At 45.9% G+C, this 12,600-nt stretch overlaps 1 protein-coding gene across 2 annotated transcripts in view; it reads right to left on the bottom strand.

The window, feature by feature from the left end:
- Positions 1-12,600, bottom strand: part of LOC124711258 (putative fatty acyl-CoA reductase CG5065) — a 240,792-nt gene that overhangs the window by 20,347 nt on the left and 207,845 nt on the right. For both annotated transcript variants that reach the window (XM_047241230.1, XM_047241231.1), the window contains one exon: positions 3,887-4,135. In XM_047241230.1, coding sequence (XP_047097186.1) covers positions 3,887-4,135 — 249 coding nt within the window. The remainder of the gene's footprint in view (positions 1-3,886; positions 4,136-12,600) is intronic.

The following is a 12,600-nucleotide window of genomic DNA, read 5'->3' as shown; positions in this document are numbered from 1 at the left end:
GCTTCGCCAATGCGCTGCCCTTTTATATCTTGCGTACGCGATTTTCCATGTGTATATGTGCATGACTTCTGCCGCTTCAGTGTACGCCATCCTTAAGCAAAACTGCCAATCACTCTACAAATTCTGGAAAAATGGCAAAAATCATCTACTCGTAATGAAACTTCCTGGCAGATTAAAACTGTGTGCCGGGCCGAGACTCGAACTCGGGACATTTGCGGACAACTGCTTTACCAACTGAGCTACCCAAGTACGACTCACGCCCCGTCCTCACAGCTTTACTTCTGTCAGTATCTCGTCTCCTACCTTCCAAACTTTACAGAAGCTCTTCTGCGATCCTTGCAAAACTAGTTCTCCTGAAAGAAAGGATGTTGCGGAGACATGACTTAGCCACAGTCTGGGGAATGTTTCCAGAAGAGATTTTCACTCTGCAGCGGAGTGTGTGCCGATATGAAACCCCCTGACAGATTAAAACTGTGTGCCGGACCGAGACTCGAACTCGGGACCTTTGCCTTTCGCGGACAAGCTTCTGTAAAGTTTGGAAGGTAGGAGACGAGATACTGGCAGGAGTAAAGCTGTGAGGACGGGGCGTGAGTCGTGCTTGGGTAGCTCAGTTGGTAGAGCACTTGCCCACGAAAGGCAATGGTCCTGAGTTCGAGTCTCGGCCCGGCACACAGTTTTAATTTGCCAGTAAGTTTCATATTAGCGCACACTCCGCTGCAGAGTGAAAATCTCATTCTGAAACTACTCGTAATAATAGCAGTATTACCACATCTGATGCGTAATCAATGACACAATAACAGGGGAAAGCGTCTATGCTGAAGTGCTTTTCAAGTTGCAGTAAGCTTAAGACAGAGAGAATCGGGCTGTGTGTGGTGCTAATTTTGTATGCAACACTTCACAGTCGGCACAGAACGTTATTAATTTAGTCGCTGGTGCTTTCGTACGAACGACGCTTCCAGGCTACTGCAGTATTCATACGAGAATTGAGGTGTAATGTGACGGCTGTCATACGAGGTGGTTACCTGTCACGAACCGGTGGGCGCAGTGTAATCTCAGGGAGTGGCGACCCTGTCCTACAAGAGCACACGTTTCTCCTCTCCTGCACCTCCTGAGGGGAACATTCCCTAAAACGCTTATCCATCTAAGTTTCTACTAACCTCTATACAGGTATCCACCTCGTCTCGATCCACATTGGACCAGCATGAGAAGATATGGTCGAAACCTTCCCTGAATGAAAATCTCTAACGTTAAAACAAGTACACCGCAGGCAAATAGTGATGGAGGTTCGGAATATCGGTGTGAAATGTGGAGTCTGGAGGCGTAAAGGGGCAAAATATCGACTTATCATATTAAACAACAACAGAGCATAAAGTAATTAGGATCAATTGCAAAGCATCAAACGAGACAGTGAACGAATCTCCAAAGCGAAACGCCTACTGTCCTCAAGCCTGGGCACGTCTTACTTCAGAATACTTCAGAATAACTCAGACGTAAATTCACATATTGGCGGCGTAGCTCTGCTAGTTCACAACAGGAGGAAAGGCCTCGTCACCAAGGCTATATCTATTATGCCAGAGCCAAGGTGGCCCCTGAGGGCCGGCAACCCATATTACACCACAGAGGACGGCGTTGTCTATGTCCAAGGCGAACCAAAAGCACCATGGTAAACACCGGTTATTTACGAGGCCTGTTCAGAAAGTAAGCTCCGATTGATTGCCAAACTGAAACCACAGTGAACATCAGAAATGTTATACTTGTAACAATTAGCTACACCTTTCAGCTACTTCTCTACGTAGTCGCCATTCTGACTTAGACTTTTGTCATGGCGTTGTACCAACTTTTCAATAGCCTCATCATAGAAGGCAGCCGCCAGTGCTTTCCGCCAATTCTCCACGCTGGCCTGCACCTCGTTGTCTGTGTCAAAATGTTGTCTTCGAAGACAGCGATTCATGTGACCAGAGATGAAACTCAGGGGGAGACAATTGCGGACTGTATTGTAGGTAATCTCACATTTCCATTTGAAAACGATGCAGGAGCATCTTCATTGCCCCTGCAGAATGCGGCTGAGAATTGTCTTGAAGAAGAAACAGCACGACAGTTATGTAATGTTAGCTGCATAGCTTCAGGCGAAATTTCTCACCAGACCCTCGTACTTGGCGGCAGACACTATTTTCTAGACATCTTTACGCACTCACTGCGAGCTCAGAAATGAGAAGAGCGACGTGATGCTAACTGGGGTTATACTAGAGACACTACCCAACACATCTGTGCAAAGCTTTATCGGATTTTCATAGTCGTTTCCATTTCGCGACCGATCGGAGCTTACTTTCTGAACGCCCCTCGTACATACAAGATAATGGAAACAGACATTCCGAGCACTACTTCCTGCAGGGGGAAGTCGAGCCACGGCATGCAGGAAGTGTCACTACGCCAAAACCTGATTGGCTGGCGACAGCTATTTAGGGGCTAGAACCAACCCCGAAGTTCAGTTCACTCTGGATGCCGACCTCGTGTACTTCGACCACTGAAGATTACGTCTTCGTATCTAAATTGGACTCTTACTTGTGTGTGTGTGTGTGTGTGTGTGTGTGTGTGTGTGTGTGTGTGTGTGCGTGTGTGCGCGCGTGTCCGTTACCACGAACCTTTGTGGAAAATTAGAATTTGTTGTTCAGTCACCAACCTTGTGAACTTACCTCAATAAAAGTTGTGTTTGTGAAAAGTTGCGAAGTGTGATTCACAACAATATCTATTTCCCACCGAGTGATCTTTCTGATACTTGGGCTGAGTACCAAGCTTAGCTTTCGAGCCAGATGTGGCTGCACACCTACTTACACCTCAACTGACGAACAACTTGAACAGTTATATGAAGACCTGCAACAGAAAAAAATTCAGAACCACCACATTTTGCTTAATACTTAGTGATTTTAACACTAAGATAAGACTGAGGCCTCCAGAAGACCATCGCTTCGTTGGAAATTTGGGACTTTCAACGTGAAACCACAAAGGACAAATGATGAATATTCCTAACAACCAACAGAAAAGCTAAGTGGAACTGAAATGAACGAACTCACGACAGAAATTACGAACATCATTGGAACAGCAGTAAAAGATGTTTATACTGCATGAATACATTTTGCAAGGGAAATCCGAAAAGAAAGTGGACCTTGAGAAGACCTCACAACACGGTTAAAAATGAAGTAGATTACATCTTCACATCGAACAATCAAATTACTCAGATGTGTTAGTCATAACTTGCTTCTAAGTAGGTAGTGCTTTCGACGATTTAGAGCCAGGAACCGTATTAACACTCAACTGGTGAGAAAACATATGATGGGACCAGCAATAAATGAGTTCAGCCAAAGCATAGACAAGAAACTGCCATAGGAAACGTAAGACGGATGAAGCTGAAAGAACTCTCGACAGAAACCACCAGCAGTATTCCAGCAGCAGTAAAGAAAGTCAGTGCACTCCAGAAACAGAAAAACCTGAGAGTCAGCCTCGAAAGAGAATAGCTTATAGAAGAAAAGCGAAAACCTGACAGAGAGGCCGCCAAACAAAGAGACCTCAACAAAAAAGGAAAGAAGGCGATCAGAAGAGATCAGTGGACGCCGATCACAAGACTGATTGAGAAGACCTTCAAGGTCGACCTCAACATGAGTCTTTCGTTCCGTTCAATCAAAAGACAAGCTTATCACACACAATGCTGGGAAGAGTTGGTGAGAAGTTGATAATGCAAGAGACGAAATTACAGAGACTGTCGAGGACTTACATCGCAGGCTCTATAATCCATCACTGTCAAGCCAAAGCCTGCATGCCGAATCACGAAGATCGGAAGAACTGGACGTCGCTTACGGTAGTCTGGTGGAGAGCACAGTGCGGTACTCACCGCAGCTTCCGGTGCGCGAGGAGCGCGACGTAGTCGATGACGTAGGCAGGCAGCAGCTGCAACAGCAGCCGGCACAGCAGGTAGACGGGCCGGTGGCGGGTGACCCATAGCGAGCAGCACCACACCGCCGCCTTGGGAGGCCAGACCGCCGCGCAGCGGCCAATGCTGCTTACGAAGTCACCGTACGTCAGCGGCGCGTCGCTTGACGTCACGCAGTTGTACACCTTGGGCCGCCCAGTGCACTCCCGACTGCAACCAACACAGCGCAGAGTGAGTAGTTACACAGCACTGCGTATCTATAGAAAGCCTGGTTGCCTGTGTGCCCATTGGTCGTACGATAGACGACTAGTACACACAAAACATGACAGAACACAATAACTTAGAGAGGAGACCTTGCGGACTGAAACACCAGGTTACCCGAGAGTTTTCGTCGACTGCAGTTACATACATACCAGTCTCCCAGATACTCTCCCACCCAGGACTAAGGATTTTTACAGCCTGCTGCTGCACTGTGTTCCCCGGAATGTGATGGAGACCAAACATCCCTCCATCTAGTGGCCCATAGTGTGGACTACCGTCCACTAGCCTTTCCTCCCTACGAACGTCCGGGCACTATGGTATCACATAGTCAACAGGAAATTTGCCACGAAGCAGCGACTGCACAACATTGGCTTGTCAGAATCCCCTCTTTGTCTCCTTTGCCAGCAACTGGACAATGATGAACACCGTCTGACATGCGCCTCATCGCAAGATGTATGGCGCTTCGTGCAGCAAATCATTGCCTGCTATCTCCGGGTGCCACCAGACACAATCGAACCTCGAATATTTCTCTACCCGGAGGACAGACATTTTCCCACCGCCAAATGTCACGCGATTACGTGGGTCAAAGGGTGGGGCGGTCGCTTGTCTCTTTCATGAGGGACCTAAATCCCGCCTTGACTTCTGGACCTATTTACGAACAGTCCATGCAGCTCTCGAAAACACGCCGCATTACCGAACATTATTTGCTAACTATCTTCGAGCGGTCTTTGATAGACCTCCACTGAGTTGGGGGGTGTCTGGCTCAGAGGGCACCTACCCCTCCTCTCCCGGCGGTGTCTGAGTTTAAACCGCCTACGATCGATACTACTTCTGACCTCCGGGGATGGGCGAGCGCGTCGCAGATTGCGCGGATTTTATTTCTTTTTGCTTTTCCTTTTTCTTTACACAGAATTTATATTTCTTTTTCTCTTTCGCCGATGTATTCACATAATTTCATGATAACAGTGAATATTACAAAAACACATGCAAATAAATAAATAACAACAACACTACTGTTGATTCCTGTGTCTCCCACTTCACTAAGCACCACAGGCTCGGTGGTGGTGAGGGTGAGGGGGACACTGTGGCCAGGCCTCGGGTTTCGACCCCTGCCCACTTTGCCCCCCGAGCCCCCACCGGTCCACTACCACCCCAAAAAATAGAAAACAAAACAAAAAAATATTAACAAAAACAAAAATGACAAAAAATAAGAAAAAACAAAAAAAATAAAATAAAAGTTGGTAGAGAGAAAAAAAGCGGTCTTAGGTTAAAAAAAAAGAGCACTAATGAGCTGCTTCCTGGACTCGGGTAAGCGCGCTTGGCCTGGATCGAATCCGCCCAGCGGATTACTGACGGTGGCCAGTGTGCCACCAGCCCAGATGTGGTTTTTAGGCGGTTTTCCACATCCCGCTAGGTGAATACCGGGCTGGTCCCCACGTTCCGCCTCAGTTACACGACTTGCAAACATCTGAACACGTTCGCACTATTCCATGTATTACACTAGACGCTGACAGCTGGGATACACTAATTCTGTCCTGGGGGGTAGGGGAGGCGGCAGGAAGGGCATCCGGCCACCCCTTAAAAACTAACCTTGCCAAATCCGTTCCTAACCGTGCCGACCCTGCGACACCGCGGGACTAGGTACCAGCAAAAGAAAGAAGAAAGAAAGAAAGACTTCGTGGACTGATAGACATAAATATAGAACGAAGCCTGACATGGTCAGAGGGAGAGACGGAGATCTTAACGTGATTTACTAAATAAAAATATTTTTGAAAGTAAAAATTTCTAATGACTGTAGAGCCATTTTCCTATCAAAATTAAAGTTCGATAACTAGTTTCTTCAGATCTGTAACACATGTAGCAAACATAGCCTAAGAAAATTACCTGTAATCTAGTGGAATACAAAAACATTGTACAACACCTGAGCAAAAGTAATGGTGAGCCAATTCTAGATGTAAAAGTGAATATTAGACAGAGCCATTTAACAGTGTACTGTAAACTATGTTAATGCTTATCACGTAACATACCGTTCAAAATACGAAAAGGCTGTGAGTAAACGTTGGAAAGCGTCGTTAGCTGTAGTCATACAACAACACGCAATCGTAATTGCCAAAACAATAACAGTACGTAATTTAAAACGTCATCGTTAGCAAGCCAGGTTGTAGACGTGTCGAAAGAATTGTAGATCAGAAATCTCAAAACGCTTACTCTACATCCAAACGAATTTTAAAATATAAAGACAATACTGGCATAAAGTTAAGATTAGAATGCAGAGATCTGTATTACGTCCTACCTGACAACATGCCGTTTGTACGAAGCAGATCCTATGTAATTGGATTTAATTCACGAATAAAATCCAAGAAGCTTGTGCGTGAGTCCAAATAATTTTAAAATCATAAAAGTAACAGGGTAATGACGTTATGAACTACGAGACAGGGAAGGTGTCTTATATAGCCAACTGGCGACGTACCATATGTAAAAAATATAGGCACAAGCTTCTTGGATTTTATACAGTCACGTAGGATATGCTTCCAGCGTGGCACAGCTAGGTTCAAATGGTTCAGATGGCTCTGAGCACTATGGGACTTAACTTCTGAGGTCATCAGTCCCCTAGAACCTAGAACTACTTAAACCTAACTAACATAAGGACATCACACACATCCATGCCCGAGGCAGGATTCTAACCTGCGACTGTAGCGGTCGCGCGGTTCCAGACTGTAGCGCCTAGAACCGCTCGGCCACCCCTGCCGGCGGCACAGCTAGGAAAGCAGTTGATTCGATTTCTGTCGACGATGTGGCCACAGTATTGCAGGAGGGGTGGAGAGGTGGTGTGCAAACGTGCAGCGCTCGGAGAATTGCGGAAGTGGACAATAAATGGCCACAGAACATCCTGTGGAGAGACGAAGCCCATTTCCAAGGACATGTCAATACTCAGAATTGCACAATACAGGCAACGGAAAATTCGCACTAACGTCAACCGGTACTTCTTCATTCTGCAAACGTGACTGTGTCTTGCGGGTTGACAGCATCGTTTATTGTACGGTCGCATTTTTTCGAAGAGATGAGTCGCGCGGATCCTGTTACCTGTACCGTAGCTGGTAAACAATATGAGAATTTTTTGCTCACCAAAGCCATTTCAACCCTTTAACAGGGTGAATGAGTGTGTAGGATGATGTTTATGCGAGATGAGGCCCTTCCGCACATTGAACAGCCTTTGAATCGACTGCTGCACACTTCTTTCAGAAATGCTAGAATTTTGGGCCTCATCTCCCTACAGCCTGGCCGTCCAGATCATCTGATGTTAATCCGTGTAAGTTATGGCTGTGGGGTTATCTGAAAGATGTGTTTAGTGTTGCAACTACGAACATAGCTGAATCGAAGGCACGCATTGCGCAACGCGTTCTGAACGTGACTCGCGACACACTCCGATGTTGTAGAAAATGCTGTTTTTCGATTTCAGCTTATGGCAGAAAACGATGGACGGCATACCTAGCAGATCTTGCGCCAATCTCACGACAGTTATAAACCGATGTCGTTTTGCCTTTTGTGCGGTTCTTGGCCCCAGGTCTATTTAAATCCTATGACATTTTGATTTTTATGCGGTTTTTGAACTCGGGACAGCAGAAAACCGATTTTTCCCACCCTATGTGGTACGGCCTTGCCGTGGTTGGATGGGCTTACTTAAGTAACAGTGCCGCAACTGTTGACTGCCGAACTTGTGTGTTCATGCGCATTGATCAGTACGGATGGTCTAATGTGCAACTCAAGCCATAAATGTCGCACTGCGATTCATCTGCCAATTGTAGCCGGCCCCAGTTATGTAACCACCCTTACAGGTTTATCTGTTGGTAAAATATTAAGCATTGTTAAATATTTTTGTTCTGTGACATTTCCTCCTGCGTCAACAACATGATGTTCAAATCTGACGTCGTTCTGAGCAGTGGTTGTCTTTCTACGTTGTTTTGAAATTGGAATTTTAATTATGGACAACCCTTACCTACCTACACACACAAACACACACACACACACAAGACACACACATGATAAAAGCTTAATTAATCTAGACTAGCAAAATTAGAAATATTATTATAATAATATTTCCTAAAAGGTGGAAGAATCACCAGTGATTAGTGGTGTGACGATGGAAAAGGCAGTGGAAACCACCATTGGAAAAACATTCCGGATTATTCACCCATTCGGATCTCTGATAAACAACCGCCAAGTAGGGGATAACTATGGAAAAGAGATTGATCACCAACAAAAAGTCCGCGGCTCGTGGTCTTGCGGTAGCGTTCTCGCTTCCCGCGCACGGGGTCCCGGGTTCGATTCCCGGCGGGGTCAGGGATTTTCTCTGCCTCGAGATGACTGGGTCCTGTGTGTCTTTCATCATAATTTCATCCTCATTCACTCGCCAGTCGCCGTAGTGATGTTAAAGAACTTGTGGAGCGGCGGCCGAACCGCCCCGCGAGGGGTCTCCCGCCCACCAATGCCATACGCTCATTACATTACCAACAAAAAGGTTACATTCTACGATACGGACCACAGAATATCAAAAGTCTATATGCTAAAACTACGAAATCTGAAAAGGGAAATGCAAAGACTCAGTATACACTGCCTAAAAAAAATAATAAGTATTCAGAAAGGGATGAGGAAACGAAATGAAACCTCACGGGTTAAGAGAATGTGTACTGTTATTTCAATGATTACGAAATCGAGTCAAATGTACGAAGAACTTGGCAGAGCCCAATTAGCAGTTTAACTTGTGTCCCTTCTGGTCTCTATAACGCACTGATTCGGTTAGTAAGGGAATCATGTAGCCATGGTATATAATCTCCTGAGACAACCTGGCCCAAAATTGTTGTAACTGCTTCTTGGTATCCTGGATATTGGCGTGGGATGGAGCAAACGTTCGAGCTGGTTCTGCACACGTTCTATAGGAGACAGATCTACGGATACTGCTCGCCATGGAAGTCGCCCAGTGAATGCATACAAACACTTCTTACTTACGGACGTGCATTCTCCTTCAGAAAAGTGGCACCAAGATACCGTCACATGAGATGTTACACATAGGAGCGTACTGGCGTCCGTGAGGTACCAGTGTGTTGTCACAGTTCCCTCACTCACCATCAGCCGTTCCCTGCAGTCATACCCAACGGCTCCTCACACTGCAGCACCGGTAGTAGTCTCTCTGTCCCTCTCTGAAACATTAAAAGAACGGTATCTTTTCCCCGCCGCCGTCATACTGGCAGGTTATGGCCGTCTGGGGTAGTATAGAACGTCATCGATGAACACAATGCGACGTCATGCATCAGCAGAACATGCTTACGGCTACACTCTAAATACAGCCATTTGTCTTGTATGTTACGGGCGGTCCATGTGTGTGGCAGTAATTCTCTGGTCTGCCTGCTGCTTGTCTCCAGCCAGTGGTGTGGGAGGGCACAGATGGTTTCTGGACGTCACTTACTTGTTATCGGATGGCAAGAGTACAGGTAGAGGGATTTCAATGTGCCTGGTGCACAAAACAGCGTTCCTCCCTTTTGGTGGTCAGACATAGTCGACCAGAACCATGAAGACAAGTACGTCCGCCCTTGCAGGCCAAAATCGGGCCACTGTCACATCCGAACGTCCACAAAACTGAATGATGCGTGGTGGCCAAATGGACGCCCGCAACGAGACGGTTTCTCAAACTCTGTCTAGTGCTGTCTCGCTTGACTGGTGTCCCGCACGTGTTCTTCATAGTGGTCACTCAACATCTGACGTGCTTCAAATCAAATGATGTCAGACTTGAAGTGAAACATAAGGTGATACACCATCTTGCTGGAAGCAGAGTCCTGATGCATATGCAGTGGCACATCTTCCAAGAGCACTTGCGGTTTGCTATTAACGAATTTCAAGTATGCAGCACTCATGAGAAGCGCTGGAGGAAGGCATGGCGCAGTCGCAGTAACATGTCAGTCCAGGAACCCTGCCACAATCTTCATACCGTATCGTTCCTGAAACCCATTTGGGGTGGGCGCAACATCTAGGTTTTCATCAGATTGCACATGACTACATGACTGTTGTCGAAACTGTGAACACTTCCGTCCGTGAGAAGGATTTACCGTGGAAAGTCGGTGTCGTCCACATAATGGTGCAAGGATCACTTGCAGAAGTGGGCTCGTGACGCAAAATCTTGGATGCATTGCCTGTACCTTCTTAGGAGTGGTACAGGAGTAGCTAGCTGCTCATGCATAACAGGCTCCTCTTCCACTGCATGGGCTGTATAGCCTTTCCAATGTCGTGTGTGCTGTGCAGCGATGGAGTACCACAGTGGGCACTGCTGGTGGTGAATGCACCCACCTCCGAGAACCACTTGTACGCTGTAGCAAAGTGGAGTGCAAATGTGTCAGGCAGGCTGGAAAACGCTCCGTATACAACTGACGAACAGCTCTCTCATTGTAGTTCGCCATGGTCAACAGCAACACACCAAAAATTAAATGTACATACAACTTGCATTCTCTACTGTAGTCAATGATTACTTCTGTACAGTAGTACAGTGTGAGCAAAGACACAATCGTAACAGCCTCTCTGGGTAGATTATGCCGCGCGGGATTAGCCGAGCGGTCATAGGCGCTGCAGTCATGGACTGTGAGGCTGGTCCCGGCGGAGGTTCGAGTCCTCCCTCGGGCATCGGCGTGTGTGTGTTTGTCCTTAGGATAATTTAGGTTAAGTAGTGTGTAAGCTTAGGGACTGATGACCTTAGCGGTTAAGTCCCATAAGATTTCACACACATTTGAACATTTTTGGGTAGATTATGAAGTCGACTGCATGGCTTATAAACAAACCTGTAGTTGGCGGGGGACAACAGGTGACAAGTGAATGACGTACGTAATACCCTAGTCAGTGGCGCCGAAAATGGAGATTCGAACGTATGTTGTGGTATTTCGCACGTAGCGCGAAAACGGTACATTTCCGGACATTAGTTCCTATGCCAAACTTAACGTCCCTGGTCCCCACTACAAATCCGCAGCGCCGGAAATTTAGTTACACCATGTATACTTTCTGAGGCCTGGTAACAACATTAAAACATGATCAGCACCACTGCACCATGGTTGCCATTCCACCTGTCACAGGGAACTGGAACTCTAACTATTTACGTATCTGCTGATGGCGTCTACGTGCAGCAACGAATAACCAAAATGGATCCATCACAATGAATACCTTATTAAACTACTATGCGAGCAATCTAGATTTTATAACGTAACATCTATGAGAGATTTTCTACACTGCAAGCTTATTGGATCGTAAATGTACGAAGTTACATTGACATCCGTCTATATCTTCTGTCTTTATTTTCTCTGTCAGGCAATATGGATATAGTGGAGGCGGTCTTACGGTCAGAAGAATATGGGGTAATACAGTACAAGAAAACGGTGCAGCCACAGTGGAGCAGAGAGTGAGTTACTATGAACAGTTTAGTGATAGAATTATTTTCATCAGAACCGACAACAACCCAACGCCGACAACACTAGTTCATGTATACATGCTGATTTCACAAGCAAAAAATGACATTATAAAGTGTACTGAATGTGTACTTCAGTATGTATGGAGAGATGAAAATCTAATTATGATGAGTCGCTCGAACGTCGAAGTAACTGAGGAAACAGAAGAAATAGTTACGTGAGAATACGGGTTTGGTGGTAGGAATGAGAGAGGGGAAACACTAATTGAGTTGTGCACTAAGTTACAGACAGTAATAGCGAGAAAACTCTAAAAATCACGAGAGGAGGCGGTGTATTTGGTAAAAGCCTGATAATATGTTAAGATACCAGCTGGAATGCATCATGGCTAGACAGATTCCTAATTGAGGTATCGAATTTTTAAACAGATATAGGTTCAAATCACAACGTAGTCATAAGCAACAGTAGACTGAAGTAAAAGAGAGTCATTTGGATAAAACAATGTGGGAAGAAGTAGGACAGTGAAATAGTGATGAAATTACACAATCTTGATTTGATTCCCGTCTGTACTGCTACTGCCTCTCATCAACGAGAAAAGTATAGTCCGATACCTTACCCGTTACACACACTCATGATGGTTTTCAATTCCTTCGCAGGAGTAACATTATCAGCGAAAAGATGATGTAGTATTAGCCGTTAGTGTTACAGTCTCTTGCATTTACCTTTCAGGTATAAGATGTATGAGGTGGTTGTGTTGATAGTTTTTGAATTAACTGCAATCTCTGATCTCGAAGAACCCTCCCATTGGCTAGCTTTCCGTGCTCCAGTAGGATGGCGAAAGCCCTATATGTACTGAAAAGTTTATGCTACATGATGAGGTCGAATTCGACCACAAGAAGATACTGCAGTCCGTTCTGTTCGTACTTTCCTTACCAGTATGTAAGGCGAGTGCTGCTTCAGAAGCCAAGGCACCAT

Source organism: Schistocerca piceifrons, chromosome 8 (assembly GCF_021461385.2).
Source record: "Schistocerca piceifrons isolate TAMUIC-IGC-003096 chromosome 8, iqSchPice1.1, whole genome shotgun sequence".
Classification (NCBI taxonomy): Eukaryota; Metazoa; Arthropoda; class Insecta; order Orthoptera; family Acrididae; genus Schistocerca; species Schistocerca piceifrons.
This window is presented reverse-complemented; position numbering and strand designations above follow the sequence as displayed.